The sequence below is a fragment of the Chinchilla lanigera genome, unplaced genomic scaffold (assembly GCF_000276665.1).
Source record: "Chinchilla lanigera isolate Chin_1 unplaced genomic scaffold, ChiLan1.0 scaffold00093, whole genome shotgun sequence".
Classification (NCBI taxonomy): domain Eukaryota; kingdom Metazoa; phylum Chordata; class Mammalia; order Rodentia; family Chinchillidae; genus Chinchilla; species Chinchilla lanigera.
The window spans coordinates 7,238,941-7,261,854 of NW_004955494.1; the positions used below are offsets into that span (position 1 = coordinate 7,238,941).

The window sequence follows — 22,914 nt, forward strand, 5'->3', positions numbered from 1 at the left end:
GAGTTAATAGGAAACATGTTAATGCTGATTCTCTAATTATACATCAGACTTTTTTCATTTCATCAATCACTTTGTTTCTTTTTGTCACTTGTACTTAAGTTTTAACTAATACTGTTTTCCCATTATAAAATAAATATTCATTTCTAGATATTGGAAAATAGAGGGAAATAAAAGGAAGAAAACAAACGGCTCCTAGCCCTACTGCTCAGTGACAAACTATTTTTGCATATTTCCTTTGAATCACTCTTTTAATGCCCCCCCCACAGTTGTGGTGACCTACATTTTATAATGCGAATCTATGGCATAGTGTTGAACAAAATAGGCAGTCTTTAAACTTTTGAAAGTTGAATGTCCTTTTTTTTTGGTCTTTTGAGACAAAGTTTCACTATGCAGTTCAAGCTGGTCTTGAGCTCACTTTGTAGCCTAGGCTGATCTTGAACTCACAAGGATCCTCCTGCCTCAGCCTCCTGAGTACTGGGATTACAGGCATGCACCACCCTGCCTGGCTGAAAGTTGAATGTCCTTTAAAAAGTTACTTTTAAAATTTTCTGTTACTGGCTGGGTGTGGCAATGCACACCTATAATTCCAGCACTCAACAGGCTGAAGGAGGAGGATCACTGCAACTTGGAGGCCATCTTGAACTATATAGTGAATTCAAGGACAGTCTTAGATAGTGAGACCTGTCTCAAAAAATAAATAAAATTTACTGTTATGGAATACATAGTCTCTTTGCAGAGCACATATTTAAGTTTCAAAGTTCCAATTCCTCCCATTTGCTCCCTTGTTTTCCTGGAGATAACTACTTTCATCAGATATATATCATATTTTCCTGATACATATTTTTATAATTATATACAGGAGATTTATGGAGTGTTATGCACTGTAGTTTGCCTTTTCATTCAATATGTTGATATATACAAATCCTTCTTAGTTTTTAAAATTATTTGCCAAAAAAAGGTGTTCATTAACAGAGGTACCACTGTACTTGATGGTCTACATTTGGCTTTATATTTTGTTCTTCTCTGTACTTGGGGTTGCATGATCTCTATCAGGCTCCCCAGTCCTTTAGTCTGCCACTTGAAATTTACTTTTGAACTCCTCTAGAGGGTTATTTTAGTCATTGGCAAATTGACAGTTTTCATGTGGTACTTGTTGTTTGTTTTGTTTTTTTTTTTGAAGTGACAGAGGTCTTGCCATTTATTACTGAGGCTGCTTTGAATTCCTGAGCTCAAACAGTCCTGCCCCAGCCTTCCAAGAAGCTTGGGGTACAGGTGTGTACTGCCGTACTTGCTTGGTTCTTTTCAGTATTGTCTGTCACTTTATTGATACTTTCTGATATGAGAGTGTCATCATACTTTCCTTTGCTTTTTGTTATGGTTTTCTTTAGTTTTTTAAAGCATATTTATATAAATGGCTCTTTTAAAGTCATTGTCTGTTAAATTGAATGTCTGGCTGCTCTTGTAGGCAGTATCTTTTGCCCGCATTTTTTCCTTGTATGTGAGTTATATTTTTGTATTTCTTCGTATGGGCTATAATTTTGTGTTATTTGGAAAATGAATATTTAATAATAGCATAGCAACTCTGGATACTTGTCTTCCAGTCTCCATCCTATTTAAGAGTTTATTATTTGCTTATTTGTTTACTAGCTCAGGTACATTATTTTAGCTGACTCTGTTTCCCTCTTGTAATGCTAGACCTGTTACAGTATTGCTGCATGGGGGCATAGACTTGGGTAAGCCCACATGAAGCCTGGGAATCCATCCTTGGTAGGGCTCTCTGCTACTGTTCCTTCTTTAACCACAACTAGGTTTTAAACTCTACTCATTTCTGGCTGACTGCTTTGTTGTTTTTATTAAGACACTAGGACATAAATTGCTTCCCAGCCAGATCCAAGCAGACTTTAAGGTAGTGCTTGAGATGTGTTCAGACTCCAGGAGGTGGTCTGTCTTACTCCCGGGTTCTCACCTGCAAACTAGCTAGCCAACAGTTCTTGCCAGGTTACTTTTCACATTAGCCTTCTTGGGTTTGAGAGTGTTCTTAGGGTGGAACTTCACACTTCTGCAAATGAAGTACCTTTGGGAAGCAATTTAGAGCTATCTCTGGAGACATGGTGTATTACATGAGATGAGTTGTATTCTTTTAATTTACATCTTAGAAAAGTAAAACATAACTATTTTATTCAATAGCAAAATGATGGGGAGATAAGAAGCAATCCCATATAGTGGGTTTTTCTGCAACTGCAATTTAATCTTTATGAGAGGGACTTTCAGTTCTTAGATACATACTTTTCTAAAACACAAATAATGTTAGCCGGGTGTGGTGGTGCACACCTGTAATCGCAGCACTTGGGAGGATGAGACAGGAGGATCACTGTGAGTTCGAGGCCCACCTGGGCTACAAAGTGATTTCAAGGCCAGACTGAACTGCATAGTGAAACCTTGTCTTAAAAAGGGGTGGTGGTGGTGGGGGGGACAGTCAATAAAACATAAATAAGCTTTGTTAGCTTTCTGAAGGTATTAGAGATAGTCCTGAGTTCAATAAAGTGTGCATTCATGGTACATATATATTGGTACTTTGGTACTAACTTAAAAAGGGAAATAATTCTTAGTACTGATGTTAGTCACTTATCTTGCTTTTTCAGTTAGCAAGTTGGCTATAGCTACTGTGCAGTCTGGTTTTTGTCTTTGTATGGTTTATATAAGCAACATAGCTTTTGAAATATGTCCCTAATGCAAAAGCAGTGGACAACTTAGTTGAAGAGGATTGTCAGTTACAAATAACATGTAAGAATTCATTCCTTCTTTTACTTATTTATTGAAGATGTGACTGCTTGTTATTTTCCAGCAGCCATGCTGGAATTGTTTGTATGCATTGCGATCTACCTGTAACTTCTTGGCTGTCTTGGAGATTCTGTTGTAGTGAAAATAGAGTAGTTGTTGAGTAAACAACAATTTCATAGTATAAAACTTTAAATAAAATATAAGGTGTGTGATGTTGTACTACATTATGGGTTCCTAAAAATGTATTGCTTAGAGTTCTATGTATCTACTGTATTGACTTGAATGTATATGGTTTTTATAGGAATTTTTAAGGTTCTCTTCCACAGACTGGGCATGGTGGTGGATGTGTATAGTAATTCCAGGAGGCTGAGGTAGAATGATGGCAAGTTGAGACCAGCCTGGGCAACTTAGCAAGACCCTGTCTCAAAATAAAAAATAAAAAGGGGCTGGGGGTGTAGTTCAGTGATAGAATGCCCCTGGATTTGTTGCACAGTACTGGGGGAGAAAAGGATTGTATTCTAGTGAACAAAACATATATAGTATATATATTTCATATTTATAAATAGTTTTTAATTATATATAATTAGAGTACATATGACTTGGTGTATAGTGTAGTTAACAGTATAATTTTTATGTAACTATTCAGTGGAGTTGCATATTCAGCTATTAGATTGGCTGAAAATTAAAGAATTAATTTGGATAGGGCAATCAAGTACTTCAGAAGTTTTACAGAGTGCTGTTTATTATGTACTGTATGAAAATGTGTGTGGTATGTTTACTCTTGTGATTTTTTTATACAATAGTGAAATATACATACCAAAACCATTTTACCCACTTTGAAGTATCCAATTCAGTGTCGTGAAGTCAATTCATAATATTGTGTAACCATTACCATTGTTTATTCAGAGTTTTTATTATCCCAGGCAGAATCTCTCTACCCATTGAACAGTACACTCCATTCTTCTTCCCTGCTCAGTAATGTATATTCTTCCTGTCTCTATAAATTTGCCTATTGTAGATACCTCATGAAAGTGAAATCATAAAATGTCTTTTTTTGTGCCTGGTTTATTTCACTTAGCACAGTGTTTCAGAGTTCATTCATGTTGTAGTACATATCAGAATTTGATACCTTTTATGGCTGAGTGCTATTCCATTATATGAATATACTACCTTTTACTGATCTGTTAATTGACCCTTGGGTTATTTCCATTTATGAGAGCAACTTTCAGTTCTTAGGTACTTACTTTTCTAAAACCCAAATAATGTTAGCACAAATAAGGTTTTGGTGATGCAGAAGTGTTACTATTCATGTCAGAGTTTATACTGCCTTGTGGTATTAGTTGAGATGATATAGAGAAAAAGAATTCAGGTAGAATTTTTTTTCTATAGAATATAGTTTTTTGGGAAAGTAACATCATTTTACCTTTTTCACATTTGTGTTTTAACATCTAAGTATAAGGAAGTACCATTTAAGTAATTATGACTTCCATTTAACTACATTGAAAGAAGTGTAGATTTTGAAGTTGGCAATCTTACTTTTAAATGGTATCTTTTAACTTACAGCCTTAGTTACATCTTTTATGGGGGATAGAATGTGTTCTTGCCAAGTTACTGTGAAGGTAAGATAGATAGGAAAATAAGTACTTTTCTTCCATGATTTATTACTGAATCAAAAACTAATCACATGTATCTTACACTATATCCATCAAGTTATTGGTTTTACTTATTGCATAAATAAAGATCTTTTACCTTGTACCTTGCTTTAAATCAGTTTTATCTTAATATTGCTAAACTGGTTTATGAAATAAAATTATTCTTCCCTAAATGAAAATTTGATCTAGAATATTAGGAAGGGAGTTTATTTCAAAGAATTTCTTTTTTTGTGTGACAAAGTCTTGCTCTGTACTCCAAGTTGGCCTTGAACTCAATGTGTAGCTAATTGTAGACCGACCTCAAACTCTTAGCCTTCCTTCTGCCTCAGCCTTCTGAGTACTGGGATTATAGGTTTGCAGCACCACACTCAGCTTCAAAGAGTATTTTAAGTTCATTTCAGACAGATTTGTGAAATGTCTCTGTCCTTGAAATTCCCTAAAAGTTTGTGTCTGTTTGCATTTTTTTGAGATAAATCAAATCTTAGAGCTGTTGGGTATCTTGTCCAAGATCATATAGCTGGAAGAAATGAGGCACAAGTCAGTTATTTTTCCTTAAGTTACAGTGTTCTACCTTTTACCATTCTTGTAAATTTTTCTTGTAAAATTTCTTTACAAATTCTTGTAAATTTACCATGCTTGTAAAATTACAAGAATTTTACCATTCTTGTAAAACCATTTGGCATCCTGCTTGTGTGGCCTCTCTCTATGCGGCTAGAAATATACAGATGTATTTTCTTTTATATTAACTGTTGCTGTGGTTTAGATCTAAAATGTCCTCCAACGACTTCATGTGTTCAAAAATGAGGCTTTCAGAAAGTGATTGAATCATAGGGCTGTGTACTCATCCTTGGATTAATCCTTTAATGAGTTCATAGCTGGATGGGCACTTAGAAGGTGGTGCCTGACTTGGAGGAGGTTAGTCAATGGGGACAAGCCATTGGAGAGCAGATCTGTCCCTCTGTCTTTTCTCCCTCTCTGTGTTTCTTGGCTGCAACGGACTGAGTAGTTTTTCTCCATCATGGCCTTCTAACACGCCATTTCTACCTTTGGGCCAGCCGACGCTGGACTGAACCTCTGAAACCAAGAGCCAAGAGCTTCTTTAACCCTTGGGGCATAGGACAGGGTCCAACCCATCCCTTTTCTACTGTAAATTTGTACTTTATGTTATAGTATCCAGTTGTACGTCTTAGTACCTTTCCCTGAGGGATACGGGAAACAATCTCATGTGTTTACCCACTTGGTATGACAAATGTCAAGAAGTGTGCATGTGTGCAAAAGTGGCAAAACGAGATTTGAACCCACCTTTATGCTCCATCTAACTGGTTTTGTGTATGTTTACTCAAGCATCAGAGGGTCCAGTAGACCCACACCACTCCAGGGTTTGTTAAAAAAAAAAGTTTTTATTTTTCTGAGAAAAGTAGCCCAATTCAGTACAACGGTATGTGAAAAACCAGGCTTGAAAGTTTTGGAGGATGTCAAAAGTGAGTCATCAGATTACTCATGCATGGATGATGAAGATGATCCATTATGGTAAAATACATGTTTTCATAACAGAAGGGTGGTGTGGGTAGATGATGACGATGACAATGACATTGATGACTTTGACATTGGCCATGTGAGTTCCTGTGACAGTGAAATGGAGCAGGAATTGACTGATAAGGACACAGAGAATGCAGACCTCCTTAATTCAGATGACAAAGAAAACAGCAATGTGAGTACATATTTCACTAGTTGAAATGGCCATGTAACCAAATGGAACAATCTAGTGTTAGAACTAGGTCTGAAAATATAGTGGAGGGGTGGGCAAAAGGTATTGGACAGAATGCCAGACCTGCTACTCAGTGTTGGAAATTGTAACAGATGAAATGCTGCAAGATGCTGTAAAATACACAAAGGCTGAAATGCAAGTAAAACTTTCTGTATGTATCAGCCACATTCAAAAATGTATTTATTATGACACCTCACTAGCTGAATGGAAAGCATTTATAGGTCTGCTGCACTTAGCACAGATTTCTCATGGTAATCGCAGGCATGTGAAAGATGTATGGAAAAGTGATGGGTCAAAATATGGCATAAAAATTTATGCCCTTGGGGCTAGGGATTTAGCTCAGCAGCACAGCGCCTGCCTGGCAAGCGCGAGGTTGTGAGTTCAATCCCGGGTACTGGAAAAAAACAAAAAACAACAACAACAAAAATTATGCCCTTGTAGATACAAAGACTTACTATGCTTTCAGTTTAGACATTTATCCTGGAATTCAGCCATCAGGTCCTTATTTATGTAGCAGTAAACCAAATGATGTTGTGAACAGACTTGCTGCTCCCATCTCCCAAAACAATTGGAATGTAGCATTTGACAACTGGTTTACCAGTTTCCCATTGGTGTTACATTTGGTAACAAAGCATAAGTTGACCAGTGCAGGTACTGCACATAGGAACGAAGCAGAAATTCCAAATGAACTGATGTTGCAATTTCCAAACAGAATTGTATAGTACAATAATCTTTGGGTTTCAGAAACATATAACATTGACCTTGTGTATGGCAAAGAAAAACAAACTGGTACCCCTCATGTCAACATTTCACCATAATGAAAATATGATAGGGAGCCCTTAACAAAACAGAAGCCTGAAATGGAAACTTTTAACAACAAAATTGAAGGTGGAGTAGATGTTGTTGACGAATTATGCAGCAACTGTGACATCACTTGAAACACAGAGCATTGGCCAGTGGTTTTGTTTTACTTCATCCTAAATGTGTGGCATAAATAGTTTGATAGTTTGATAGTGCAAAGCATCGCAGAGAAATTTATCTTAGAGGATTGGGACTGGAGCTCATAAGAGATCATTTACAGCAGAGGAAAAGTAAACTGCTTTTCCCAGGGAACTATGTAAAAAAATTGTGGAGCATACTGGTGAGCTGACAGGTAAACGAGCAGCTGCAGCATCACAAAGGCCTACTACGACCTTGCTGTCAGTGTAAGTGATACTTGTGTATGGGACATACAGTTGTCACATACAAAGACTGCCTTGGCTGTGACAGTTGAAGCAAAGCTTATTTCTGTGGTAGACTTTTGTTTGTGTTTACACTGTAGTTCACACAGCTTTTTAATTTTAATGTTGTCTTTTAGGTTTTGTAAGCAAGTAAACAGCTGATGTGAAAGTGTTGATATCTATTCTAAGTACTCATTACATATTTGATACTGTACTTTATTGACATCTTACTTCCCTGCTAAGTGCATGTTGTACGATATAGTAGGAAGCTCCTGACAAAACAGGTAGAGAAGAGAGGTGACAAGATTGCCATATAGGGAGGGAATGCTGAGCACACATGCTTGTTAGTATAAGCGAGCTGTGTGCATGGAACTTGTCATGTGTGAAGACTGCCTTGGATGTGACAGTTGAAGCAAAGCTTATTTTTGTGATAGAGTTCTGTTGTTTTTTTTTTTTTTCCCTGCGGTACTAGGACCCGAACTCACGACCTTGCGCTTGCCAGGCAGGCGCTTTTGCCGCTGAGCTAAATCCCCAGCCCTGTTCTGTTGGTATTTTCATGTTTGTTTGTTTGTTTTTGAGCCAGGGTCTTACTGTGTAGTTCAGACTGACCTCGAACTCACTATGTAGACGAAGCTGGCCTTGAACTCATGGCAATCCTCAGCCTCTCAAGTGCTGAGATTACAGGCATGCACCACCACAACCGGCTCATGTCTTTTTTTAAAATAACTGTTATTGTGAAGTAATTACAGATTCATAGGATGATACCATTCATTGTTATTGTCCTTTAACAAAGTCCCAAGTTCCTAAAGGAAATAAAAAGAATTTCTAAGTTGGACATTTGAATTACAGAAATAACATTTTTCTAACAATATAGAGAGTACAGATTTTCCTGACAAAAAATTAGTAGTCCCTTACCTCCATTTTGTCCTTTGTGCTACACTAAGAATTTGATGTCCAAACTCCCATGTTTCATTTTGTTAGTGAGACAAATGAATATGTATGCATATGTGTGTCTGTGTGTGTGTGTATTCATATGGAAGCAGTTGTGTATTAATCTCTGTCTCAAGCTTACTCTTTCAAAAGTAGGACTGTAGTATAGATATCTTTCTTAGTCAACACAAATAGATCTACCTTATGACTTTACCTTAATTTACTTAAAGATTTTCCTATTGATAAATGTCATGCCTGAAGTTTTCTCTTATGAACCGTGCTACAGAAATTGGCAAAGTACTTGGTGCACGTATGTGTTTTGTAGCTTCTTACTTGGAATAAGGTAGTGGGCAAAGGCACAAACTCTGGTGCCACAGACTTAGTGGAGGGAATGCATGTTGTACCAACTGTTAGCTGTGTAATTATAGACAAGGTGATGGACGGTCATTTCCACTTGTGAAGGACTAATCTCTACTTTGACAGGCTGGTAGGGAGAAAAATTATCTCATTGTTAACTAAAGAGGTTGATGATCCTTTTCATTTACTATAATCACTGATAATTAGTTTGTGAACTGCCCATCATATTCTGTTCTGGTATTTTCTTTTGGATTATTTGCTTATCCCCCTTGCTTTGTAAAATTTCTTTAGATATTCTGGGCATGCTAACAATTATGCATTGTAAATATAACCTTTCTTCTGTTGCTTGCTTTTCATTTAAGAGATATTTATGTTTCCTTCTGTCCATGTTACTAATGTTAAATCATTTGTATTATTTCATGGCTTCTGATTGGAAGAAGGTACACTTAAGAGAGTCTCCTATATCTTAAAATTAGGTGTTTATAGTTCCTCTTTTTCATTTGGTCTCTTGTAAATTTTATGCATTTTAGCATGCAGTAATACTTTTAGATACATGGCATATTTTATATCAGACGAGACAATTTCGAGTATGTTTTCAAGCTAAAATGCTTCTGTATCTTATTTTCCTAAAATATGTTATAAGTAGTGCTCTATATTACTACTAAACGTTTACCTAGCAAAAGGGAAGTTTTTGCCTATTTCTGTTAAATCCAAAGAATTAATGCCGGGCTTTTTATATTGATAGGCAAAATTTTTCAGAAATCCATTCAGAGATTATAACAAAAGTTAGTATTTTCCAGGTTTTTTAATAATGATTCTTCATTGTTGAATATAACATTTTTTCTGGTAGTAAACAGTATCTTTTGTGTCTCCTTAATACAGGTCTACAAAGTTCTACGTTTTAGCTCTCAGTGCTGAACTTCCTTCTCCCTTAAATTATTATAAACTTTTTTGCTGCTGTTTAATAACGTGAAGATGTCTCGCAGTCCTGATGCAAAGGAAGACCCTGTGGAATGCCCTCTTTGCATGGAGCCCTTGGAGATAGATGATATCAACTTTTTCCCTTGCACCTGTGGCTACCAGATTTGCCGATTTTGTTGGCATCGAATACGCACTGATGAAAATGGGCTTTGTCCTGCATGTAGAAAGGTAAGTGCCTCAAAATAACTTCATAGTTATTTGTTTGAACTCTACAGGTTTCTTTTACTGTACAGTTGTAATGTGTAACTTTTACCCCCATCAGTGTGAGTAATTTGTTTAGAAGAATCTACAAGCCTCAGGTGAAAGTCTGTGAAGCATTTTATCTTAAGGACATTATGAAGAGGAAAGAACACTGCAGTGGGAGTTAAGGTCAAGTCTTGGCTTCGTTGGTAACTAGCTGTGTGACCTTTGGGAAGTTACATAACCCTCCTGAGGAGATAGGCACAGTCAGTGGGGCTCACTGTTTAAGATGTTTAGAAGTAGAGAAATAATGGATTTGGATGAGAATGACGTGAAATCAGGAAACCATATTCTGTATTATATGATGAAAAGAATTCAGTTTAATGTAGTACAAAATAGGAGAGAAGTTTACTAAAAAAAGTCAGAATGACAGAGAAATCGTGATTCAGAACAGATTACCTACTCCTGTGTTGGGCCCTAGTAACAATTCTAGGCTGACATTGCCATTCCCATTTTGCACTGTGCAGAGTTAGCAACCTCTGAGTAACAGGTTTGGGATTCAGATGGGTCTTTTGAGTTTGAAATCTTTGTTCTGAATTACTGTATTATTCAAAGCCTCTTCTAACTCTAAAAATTTGTGACAATATTGTCTGAGTTTTGTTGCTTTGATAATCACCTGCAGCATAATTATAATATAATAACTGTGCTATTAGGATAGTGAAATGCTGCATTTCTTTTTTTTTTTTTTAACTTTTTTTTTTTTTCTGATACCGGGAATCGAACTCAGGACTTACGCTTGCCAGGCAGGCGCTTATGCCTCTGAGCTGTATCTGCAGCCCTGCATTTCTGTTTTGAAGGCCTTTGTGATTTTAGGTATTGATGCAGGTATCTGTCATGTTATCCTAGACTTTGCACTGCCTTTGATGTCTGTGTGATTTAAACTTCCTTTTCTAGTTTCCCATTTCAAAAAGCTCTTGTGTTCATTACCATCAAATTTTGAGAAAACTGAAATGTGCTTCACATATCTAAAATTTAGAAAGTAATCTACCTCTCCCTTCTTTAAGATTTGTAAATTTCAGAAAGCAATGGGTTATCCAGCTTTATTTATATTTAAAAATCTAATGTAGATGTAATATATGTTATATAAATAAAACTATAGTTAAATGTAGTTAATATATTTATATAGTTATATAAGGTACATACATAATATGTACCTGCAATGTAAATTTATATATGATATATAATACAATGGATAATATTTGATTAACTTAGTATACTTAAGAATGGGAAGTTAAATGAAAACTTTAATATTTGCATTTAGTCAGATTTTTAAAGTTGGATCTTAGGCATTCCAAAGAAAATGATCTTAGTGAATTGTTTTATTGAAAGTGGTGACTTTCAGGATCACTCAAAACTGTAAGGGGTGTGAATTTGATTGGCTTCATGAAAATCGTCTCTTTTTGGTTTTATATAAATATATAGTAGTTTTTGTTTTCCCTTGTAATGATATAAAGGTGAGGTCTACATAGGGTCTCGCTATGCAGTTTAGGCTGGCTTTGAGCTCACTGTGTAGCCCAGGCTGGTCTTGAACTTGCTGCAGTCTTCCTGCCTCAGCCTCAAAATATAGCACAAAAAGGGCCGGGCATATAGCTCAGTGGCACAGCACCTGCCCGGCAAGCACAAGGTGGTGAGTTTGATTCCTGGTACTGGGAAAAAAAACCAAACCAACAAAAGAAAGTAGCACAAAAATGAGAGTGTGTCCACCAGAGTGTGTTCATGCACTTGCTAAATGGCACAAAAGGGGAGTATGTTCCAACACAGTACTCAGCCAGCCACACTGATATTTTCCTTAGGACCTTGAAGCACTCTTACTGCTTTTTCAGTAGTTTTCTCGTATGCTGAGCTAATGCTTCCTTCTTGAAACGGATACTAACAGCCTTCTGTCTTTCAGAGATCCCTCATACTTTCAGGTCTTCCTAGGGCATTTTTTCCAAGGATTTGAAGTAATTGTAGATAATCTCTTAAGACTGAAATGATTTTCTTTGTGATTTCTCCAAGTAACTTGTTTTATCTTTTATTAGTAATCTGCTTTGCTAATGTTATTTTATTTTTATCCTTAAAAGTATTGTAGGATGAGGCCACAGTGACACAGAGACAAATTATCACCAAATATGTGATTAAAATATATTTCCCAGAACCAAAAGAAAGGTCTCCTGATTGGAAGGATCTATCAAATGCCAGTACAAACTTCTATTTTGGAATAAAAGTTTTATCTTCAGAATGCTGAAGATAAAGAAATTTTGTGAATTGTCAGAGGAAAAAACTAGATCAAATACGAAAGATCAAGAATCAGGGTCATTTCAGGTTCTGATGTTTGTCATTCACCCATAACATAAAAATTATGGTTCTGTGTAATTCTTGACTTAAAGAGGAGATCAAAATGAAATTGTAAATTATTTTGAATCGATAACTGGAACATGATTTCTCAGAAGTGAGGGTATTGAGGTATGTGGAGGGAAAGTTAAAGAAATAAATGCATTTATTAGAAAACAAGAACAAAACTAAATAAACTTAATTTTCAGCTTTAAAAATCAGAAAAAGAATCAGCATGCTGACAGTGGAAGGCAGGGAGTAAGCAGTATGTAGTGAACTATGAAAAATTTTTCAATAAAAGCTGGAGGTAGTTCTCGGACAAGACCAATAAAATAAAAAAATTCTTCACAAGTCTGATAAAAGATAAGATCCAAGTCAACAGCATTTGGAATCAAAGGGACATAAGAATGCATACAGAAGAAATTGATTGTAGTAGAGACTATAAACTAGTAATTTATTGCCATATTAACCTCTTAAAAATAATACATCTGAATTCTTTTCCACAGGCAACCTTGAGCATAACACCTTTAAATAAAAAGTTTTTTTTCTTATAATTCTTCATTGATAGTGTATTCCTAGACATTTAATAATATATTTCAGTCAAAAAGTTGACCAGGTATATCTTTATGTTCAATTTTAATACTGTCTGCAGTTATTTAAATTATATTTCTTTATCTCCCATCTTTGTAATATACCTCTTCTGCTTTTTACCATGTCAGTTTTTTATTTTTCTGACACTAGATTTATGAACTGTTAGTTATAAATGGTGGTGTCTGGTGTTTTTTATTTTTTATTTTTTTTAAACGGTGGTGTTGGTGTGTAGAGAAGGAATTGTCACAGGATGCATGCCTTTCCAACCTTTTCATGAAACTTCTTTTTTTTTTTACTGTTTTCTTTTTTGGTACCAGGAATTGAACTCAGGGCCTCACATTTGCCAGGCAGGCGCTGCACTGCTGAGCTACATCCCCAGCCCTCATGAAATTTCTGAACAAGTTAATAAGTCTTTGCCATGTATTTTTCATTTGTGGTTAAGTTAGCTTGTTTTTTATATTTATTTGATTTACATAAAAAAGGTGATATATTAGAGGAACAGCAAGCTTTTAGGCTTACAGACACTCCCCTCATTCCTCCTTGTTCCTGCCTTTTTCTTCTTGATATTGTTTGTTTTGTTCCCTATTCCTGTATTCTGATAGGCACAGTTTCCCAACCAGTTGTGGTTCCCATTCCTGGGATCTCTACATATCAAATTTTAAGTATTATTGCATTTAATTTACCACATCTTTCATTTATCATTAACAATATTTATTTGTAATAATGATAAAAAATGTTTTGAATACTTATGTGGAGGACATAATTTTAATCATCTTGTATTATCTCTTTACTTATAGAAATCTGTGGTTAAAATACTGTGCTTTCCATTTTACAACAAATGAGTAGACTGAGGTAGAATGGTCACACGATCTCAGGTAGAATGAGCTAGGAATCAAAACCAAGCATTCTGACTTCACAGCTCTTACTTGGGCCACAAACTCTCCTGACATAACTGGTAGGAATGAAAATGATACCATAATTCTGAGAAGGAAGAGATAAAGATACATCAGTAAAATTACGATTATGTATTGAGGGCTTCCTATGCTCAGTAACAGTTGCTTTATGTATGTTATTTTATCCTTCTGTCAACCTTTAAAAGACTGTTTTCATTTTATGTATGAGATTACTAAGACTGAGTCTAATTAAGCCCACAGACTGTTAAGTGTTAAAACTAAATCAGACCTCTGACCAGAGTGTCTAGATTCTGTTATTTGCCTATCTCTGTCCCTCTTTGACTGGAAATTAAGTAAAGAACAAGTGTATAACTTCATTAATCTTCTACCACATAGTAGGTTTTCTTCACATATTTGTTGATTGTAATATATAAAATTCATATTTAGATGAGAACTTTTCTTTACCTCTTACATAGTACTTCAGAAGCTTAATCTTCCTGGAAACTGTGTACTAGGTAGATATTGTCAGGATGAGCAAGAAGGGTTGTTGTTTTTGTTGTGGTTTAGAACCTTTGACATTTTGGTGCTAAAAGTGGTATGTGCTCAGCTTCAAAATATTAAGTATCTCTAGAACTATTTTATTTAACATTTAACTTTTATTAAATAAAATATTTTAAGCAATATATTCAGAAGCAGGAAGAATGGTATACCTGTCACTCAGAATTGGATAATTATTATTCCTGCAGTTTTTCTATTTAATGCTAACTTCTCTTTTTTGTACTTATAGCCATATCCAGAAGACCCAGCAGTTTATAAACCACTCTCCCAGGAAGAACTGCAAAGGATAAAGAATGAGAAAAAACAGAAACAGAATGAGAGAAAACAGAAAATATCAGAAAATCGCAAACATTTGGCCAGTGTGCGTGTTGTACAAAAAAACCTCGTCTTTGTTGTAGGTCTGTCTCAACGCCTAGCAGACCCAGAGGTAAGTCTTTTTGTGTTTTCTTTGTTAACTTGTCACATTTTCTGTTTGCTTGTCTTATTTGGAAATAACAGTTGAGCATGTTCAACTAACTGTAGAATTCCTCTGAAAATATTAAATCCTGGGAGAAAATAAAAAATGACTTTTTAGTACTTATTAAGAAATCAATGGCCAATTATGATTTTAGGCAAATGTCTTAGTCTTTCTTGATCTAAGTTTCTTCACTTATAAACCTTAGGAGTTTAACTAAATTTTGAAGTTCTCTTTAGCATGGAAAATCTGTGAAAACAGGTGATGATTCTGTGTTGCCCTCATGGCTAACATGTAATGTGAATACTGGGTTTTTTCCCTCTTTTCTGTAGCTATATAATGAGCAATAGTGAAGATGCAGTTACTTGAACCCACTGGAAATCTTAGCAGTGTGTGTTTTTAATCATGCCTAAGTAGTAATTGTTTTTTCTTGCCCCCAAGTCTATTGTTATATTGTATCATCATTCTTTACTTACTCATTCTAAGCCAATTTTTGAGAAAGAAGTAGAATTTGATTAAATGTCACTCATTTGGGGGCAGAGTAGATTTTAACCATTTTTGGCTTATTACTTTTTTTTCTCTCCTTCCACTACCAACCTTATTATTGCTGAGCTCCTACTTTCCTTGAGGTCCCTGGATAAGCTTCTGCTAATTTTTAATTTGATAAACCACAAGGTACTGGCTGTATTGCTGGGAAAACAAGTAGGAGCTGATCGATGGCCACAGTGTTTACTTAGTAGGAGACAGTTGGACTGGAAGAAAGGGGTCTTCCAAAGAACTTCTTGAGAATTATTTGAAGTAATGTTCTTCACGATACGACCAAGTGAGAATTGTAGTGAACGTACTTAAGGAGGTAGGAATCCTCAGACTTGCCTGAGCACGCCAGAAGCCCTAGAAAGTGGAACTTTAAGATGTTTAAAATGTCTGTTTTTGCAAAAAGTGATTTAGAGAGACTAACTGTTTATTGATGATGAGATTATAATATATTGAGACTTATTGTAAAGGCTTCCAAATCAATAGAGGTGTAAGAGAAACAACTCAAGACGGATCTGTCATGGGCAATAAATGTGGTGGCGAACCTAGGAACTAGATGGCAGGACTGGTAGCATTTTTGAGCTGTGTGCTGCTCAGGAGAATAGGTTCTTTCCAAAGCCAGAGTGGGTTAACGGTTGAAACAGAAAAAGACCTTTTAAATAAATGTTAAGGAGAGAGCTCATTTTAGGCTAGTGGTGCAGCCCCAGCAGTAATTTTTCCATTTCCTAGGCTTCTGTTTTCTGCTTACTCTTCAGGGAGACTACCTACCTCAGCCATGACCATTTCCTTAAACATGGCTACAGTTCTGCTGTATATTTCCCTCTTTCAACTCTGCCCTTTGTCTCACCAGAGGGTACTTGTGCTTCTTATTTATTCCTCCTAATCTTAATGGTTAGGGTTGACCTTTGCCTTTCCAAAACTGCTACTTTAATAAGCAAATAGAACTTGTATCTTAATTTGAGAGCCCTTGAGATGGATATACTTGTTTTAATACATCCTGCGTCTGGTCACTTCTCATACTGGGAGCACAGGGAGCAGCACACAGAGGTGGAGGAAATTAAGATACGGTCTGAATCTTGTATTTGGATTATAGGTTCTCATTGCTGCTTTTGAGTATGATTTGGAAGACTTTTTATTTACTTACAGGGATTTCTTATTTCTACTTTATATATTTCCAGATTAATTTAAAGAACTTATTATATAAACAAAATTAACCAGAGTGGTGACTAGTGAGACACAACCCTTTATCATGAGCCTGAGTGTACCCTAAAAATTGCTAGTTTTATACTTTTAAAATCATTAGTTTTTGGTGGGAAGAAATTTTCTTAAATTTTGGTTTCTAAGACCAGAGACAAGTGCTTTGTTTTTTATTAAATACTACCACTTCTCCATATCTGTTAAAATTATTTTATCTGTGTAACTTTTTAAGTTTTTGGAAAATTCAAAGTTGGCTTCACTTTAGTTGTAAATTCTAAGTATAACTTTTAAGACAAAGAAGATCCCTATAATTTACTTACCTTTCAATGATGAAGTTTGGTATTTTACTAAGTCAAAGCAAGTGTTACAAGAATAAAGCTTGTTTTGAAATAATTTGTATACAACAGAAAGCTTGCATCAAGACTGATTGTCAAGTATATTCTGTGATCAATAGAAAAAAAATCTTAGAAGCTGTGGTAAAGAGAGGCAATGGTTAGCGCAGTGTATTACGGTCCAAAAATTTTAGGTTTGTAGGGATCTACTTCATTTATTCTACAAATGAATTTCTTGAATACATACCAGGTGCTCTGGGTACTTTGCTGTTGTGGATACATTAGAAAGCCAGATACAGACTGTACCCTTAGCAAGCATATAGAGTAGTAGGGAAGTGCTACACATGTGGTATGCACTTATGAGACGGGAGGCACATAGCTCTCTGGGACTGTAGACTAGCAAGGTGCACAATTAGTGTAGAGATTCACAGAAAGCTTCTCTGAGCAAAGGGTGAAAAAAATAGGCTTGAGGAATTCATGGGTGTCAGTTGGACAGCAGATAAGGACAAACATGTCCAGGATGTGTATGTGTTAGCCTGAGAGAGCATTTGGGTTGAGGATCTAAAAGATTGTAAAGACACACCATTTCATTTTACAAATGAGAACCCAAGACAGGGAAATTGGTGGGTCCACAGGTAGGGCCTAGAGCACTTACCCTGATGTATTCTATATGATGATTGCTTTGTTCTTCATCCATTTACTTCTGTATCCACTCAAAATCCATCAGATTACCAAATTTTGGGGTTTTTTTCTGTAGTGTCTATGAATACTTGACTATGTTCCCAAAAAAATGTAATACCAAGACATTTACTCACTAGGCATGCCATTGGACGCTTAGCATTCTGTCCTACAACTAACTGTAGGCTGTTATTGCTAAAACTGACCCACTGTCAAGTACACAACATCAAACATATAAATAATGTGCTAATATACAGAGCACTCTGTCCATTCTCATACCTTTTACTCTATTCAGTAGAATACCGTTTTACTTGTGTGTAAGAACCTGCAGTGTTCAAGTTAATGTATAAAAAGTTGAAATTTCCATATTCAGCTTTCCCTTGTCTGAAGTCTGTTACATGTCAGCCACTGGCCATTTGCACATACTTGGAGTGTTCTCTATTGATTTAATTCAGTGTTAATACAGTTCAGTTTTGTGATTGCTTTTTTTTTTCCTTTTTTGTGGGGGCGGGGTACTGGGAATCGAACTCAGGACCTTGTGCTTGCCAGGCAGGCGCTTGTGCTGCTGAGCTATGTTCCTGACCCTGCAATTCAGTTGTTCAATAAACATTTGTTGAATAACTACAGTGTATCAGTCACTATATAAGATACTAACAAACAAGATAGTACTTGTCTGTTCACAAAAGTGACAGTGTAGTATGAAAAGTGCTATGCACTGTTGAGGCACAAGGGGTAGCACCAGATCTTGCAGAAGAGGTATATACTCCATTGCTCTCATTTGGGTAAAGTGCTTCTGGCACAGGAATTATACAAATGCTTCTGGATGAGAAAGACCTTCATCTGCGATCTGATGTATTTGACTGGAAGATTAGAGTGCGGTGGTGAGAGATAAGGTTGGCGAGGTAAGTGGTGATGATTATAAAGGGCTTTCTAACCATGCTGAGGAGCTTGCACTTTAGTCAGTGGGAAGCAGTAGCATGTTCTTAAGAACAGAGTAATGTGACTAGATTTGTACTTTGAAAATGCCATTCTGGCTGCAGTGTGGACACATCATATATATATAATTACCCATTTCCTTTTATAAAATGACTTCATGATAATATAACCTTTCTCTTTGAGAAAATATGGAGGAGAAACAAAAGGAAAATAATTATACAGACTATATCTGCACATGAATGCTTGGACCCACTATTCTAGAACCATTTTCAAGGTGTAGTCTGTTGGCCCCTAGCGCCTGTACTACTGTGTGTTTACTATGCACAAACCTACTGGATCTGAATGTACATTTAACTAGTTCCTCAAAGGACTTGTGTGTGCACTCAAGTTCTTAAAGTACTATTTTTACACTACAAAATAAAATAGTAAGGTGCACGTATTTGTAGAATCACTGAACAAATACACAAATAGAAATTATAGAAATAGTAGTTTGATTGGTAAATTTTAGGAAAAAAATTCAAGGTTGAAGTAGTTGCAGGTGAGAAAGAGGTTTTTATATCAAATTATGTTGATTGAATTAGCCAAGGTTAAGTAAGTTTGTGAGGGAAGCTAAGAGAATATATATGGTCATCATAAAATAATGGAGGTGAGATAAGTATGAAGGGAAAATAACCGCCAAGAAGTAACCAGGTAGTAGAGAAAGAAACATATACATTTGTTTTGAGATGTCATTTCGGGGGTGGGCATATTATGAGACAATTGAGAAATTATAAAATTTACATTGGAAACTATATATACAAAGTAAATCATAAAACATAAGTGTTGAGGGGACACATCATATTTGTTATTTATGAACAATGTTTTTATATATAATAGATTTATGAGAAAAGACTCAAATGTGTGTTCTTTATGTCTCTGCCCTTAATGCTTAATCTTGGTCATTGTTTTAAGAATTGTTTTCTCATAAGGATCATATATTAGTGACAGTGCAGTTAAGATCTTTGATCACTTTGTTTTTAAGACTGTTGTGTAATATCGCATAGATTATTCACTCATAATAGAACATAATAGATGATGCCAAACTTAGTCTCAATTTCTATTCAGAAGGCCAAGAAGTCATAGCTTTTATACTCTTTAGATTTTTTGTAGGTTACCTGCATAAATAATAATTAGGAATTAATTGTATCTGTTAGAAAACATTAAAAATTACTATTTTCCTTTTAATGACAAGGAATGACAAATGTTCTTATTATAAGGATAATAGCTGATGAAAATAGGGGCAGTTTTACCTTATTTCTTCTTCTTTTATAGGTTTTAAAACGACCAGAATATTTTGGGAAGTTTGGTAAAATACATAAAGTTGTCATCAATAATAGCACATCATATGCAGGCTCACAGGTAACTAATTATAGGGATTTTTGCCTTTCCCCCTTATGGTCTGGGCTTGACCTGGGCTGTTTAGAAGGAAAATTTGCTTTCTGTAATTAGGAAGGTGGAAAGTAAAGAATTTAAGCGGTGTAGTGACCTCTGTTGGTGGGTACAGGAATTATTGATGCTTATTTGACCTTTCTAGGACTTAACAATGTTAATAGTAATAAAAGGGAAATATTAAATGAGGGATTTATTAATGGAATATAAAGGGGTGGGTGAGTTGAGTCTATTTTCAGGTAATCTGTTAATTAGGTAATTCCTAATAGATGATATTTTTAGATACTGAAATCTTAATAGAAAAACTTTGTGATATTAGCAGATTGAATACCTACATACTGCATTTATTTTTGACAGGATATAATTTGACAAATTAAATCTTATTTTTAGTATAAATTTCAAACTTTTTATAACCTTGAAGAGCCTGTCAAATGTTTTCTTAATAAAATAAATGCCAAGCCGAAGACAGTACTTTATTCATCTCTTATGGTTGATTTAGAAAGAGATAAAGTTCAAGTATGATTACTTTTAAATGACCTAATAGTGCTTAATCAAAACTGTTACTTCTAATTATTATTATTAACGTAGTAATAAAGGCTTTTAGAATTCTGTAGGCAGTTTGTAAGAGAATTTTATTTTTCAGTATTATGTCATTGGAAACCAGTAACTGCAGGCTGGGATTTTTTCACTCTAGGGTCCAAGTGCCAGTGCTTATGTCACCTACATCCGGTCAGAAGATGCTCTCAGAGCCATACAGTGTGTCAACAATGTGGTAGTAGATGGCAGAACACTGAAGGTAATGTAATCCTCTTGATTTTTGTTTTTTAAGAAGAAAGATGAGATGTGGTAAGTAGAGGAGACGCTAGATTTACATATGAACTTTAAAGACAGTTCATTTGAAGATTGTTTGTAAGTCACCCATATCAGCCTGTGATAGCTGATTGGTTTGCTGCTGACTTACAGGGTCCTGTTTTACCAGCTAGGAATAAGTATATTCATGGTTATGGGATAATCTAAAAATCTGTTTTTACTTTTTTTTTTGGTGAAAATGCAGTTATTATCTTCCTCATCTAAAATAGGTAATCGTTCTGATTTGTTTTCATTAAATACCTGAACCTGACCCAAGTTTGGTTGAAGGGTTCCACCAAATAGTGGTTTATGTAAATGAAGGGAGGATGACATGATTACAAAAAGAAATTTGCCTTCTGTGTTTTAGTCACTGATAGTGGTGGAACAGATTTTTGTGTCTGTTTTCATGTTGTATAGGGAAGATTTATTTGAGTTCTGGAAACCATAGACTGAGATGTTTTCCTTAGTTCTTCCAGATAAGTGTCATTTATAATAAATACTATTAGTAATAGTTCCATTTCTTAGTATTCTAAGTCATAGTTCTTGTTTTGTCCTATCTGGGCCTTATTTTGGGTGACATGAAAGCACTAAACATGGAGATTCTTGTGATGTCAGTTCACATTATGAGTCCTCTTTTCCCCTCCTCTGCTTGCAGGCATCTCTAGGTACAACAAAATACTGCAGTTACTTCTTAAAGAACATGCAGTGTCCAAAACCTGACTGCATGTATCTACATGAACTGGGGGATGAGGCAGCCAGCTTCACAAAAGAGGAAATGCAGGTAGTAAAGTCCTGTGAATTAGCAACTTTATGCTCTTAGGAGTACTTTTTCTTCATAAGTTAAAAATGCAAACATAAAACTAGGCATTTGGCGTTTTAAAAACTGATACTACTTTAAAGTTGTGTTTTCTAAACATTGTGTTCTATGAAATGTCAGTTTTGTAGGATATCGATGGGTCTGTGGTCAGCTAAGCTTGAAAGTGCTAGATTAATGAAGATAATAGCTTTCTTTGATAATAGGTTGTTCTTAGTCTTTAACATGCTAACATATCCACAAGGGAGGATGTACAACCAAAACTTAGTTGACCAAAGAAAATACTTTGGGAAATGCTGCTTTAAGAGGAATGTCAGCGAAATGAAGGCCAGATGGGAGATTGAAATTACTAGGATTTTCCGCCCCCTCTGCTCTTTATAAACTAGAAAATTATACTCTGTCCAGTGATAAAGTAACAGTTCTATGAAATGATTTTCCCTTGAAATGTCCACTGAGTCAGTGTCCTATAAGGGATGAATTAAAGACTTAATAATATCTTACAGTTTTTACATTTCCTCTTCCTGTCTCCTTTTAATTTGTAGTATAAACATGCTTTTACAAGTAAAAATGTTGAACATACGGCATATTAAATGAGGATTATACTAAAGCACAATGCTGTACTTCCCTCTTATAGATGAGGACCTCATATTGTTGCTGTGGACTTTTGCAGAAATACTTCTCATTTAGAAGGTTGGGGGCATTCATTGCTACCTTTCATTCTCCAGGTCAAACTAGAGAAAGGCTGGTAAGGGTTTTCATTAAGAGCAGACTATTCAATAAAATGAAATATTACCTGTTTTTGACTTGGAGTTAGTGCAAATTAAATCCCATTTAATACATTGGAGTTTCTTGACACTGGTCCATATGGTTCAAAAATGGTGTTAAATAAGGTCCACCTGATATCTACCAAGGACAGATAAGGTACTAATTTGTTGTTTATTCATAAATGCCTTTTGTTTTTTTCAGATGAAACTTTCTTGAATGAAATCTTAAACAGAACCATTTCAATGTGAATTGTAACTAGTGGAGAGTATACTTTACTCAGTGTATTTATACACTATCACAATGAAAATTTCTCTCTGCCAGAGAATTTTCAATTACAGTTTGCTCTCATTTAAAGTATTAGTGGAAAATAAAAGAAAAATATATGGACAGTAGGTTGAAACTTAAGTGTAATGGGATTTATGCTGTCATTATGAACTGCCCCCCATAGAGTCATTTGAATATCAGATTGAGCTCTTCATAGCTAAAGAAAGCCGTAACATCTCCTGAAGTATTGATTGCAGTAGGAATTGTCAAGAAGCCTTCTTATATTTTCTTTTTTTTTTTTTTTGGTTTTTCTCCGGTACCAGGAACCGAACTCACGACCTTGCGCTTGCCAGGCAGGCGCTTTTGCCGCTGAGCTAAA

General features: G+C 35.5%; 1 protein-coding gene across 1 annotated transcript in view; it reads left to right on the forward strand.

Annotated features, from left to right (window-relative positions):
• Cnot4 (CCR4-NOT transcription complex, subunit 4) overlaps window positions 1–22,914 on the forward strand; it is a gene marked incomplete at its 3' end in the record, with an annotated part of 115,938 nt that overhangs the window by 48,580 nt on the left and 44,444 nt on the right. Inside the window, 5 exon segments of the mRNA XM_005405477.2 lie at window positions 9,591–9,857; window positions 14,514–14,711; window positions 19,727–19,813; window positions 20,538–20,639; window positions 21,348–21,473. Of these exon segments, the coding sequence (XP_005405534.1) occupies window positions 9,684–9,857; window positions 14,514–14,711; window positions 19,727–19,813; window positions 20,538–20,639; window positions 21,348–21,473 (687 nt within the window). The 5' untranslated portion in view covers window positions 9,591–9,683.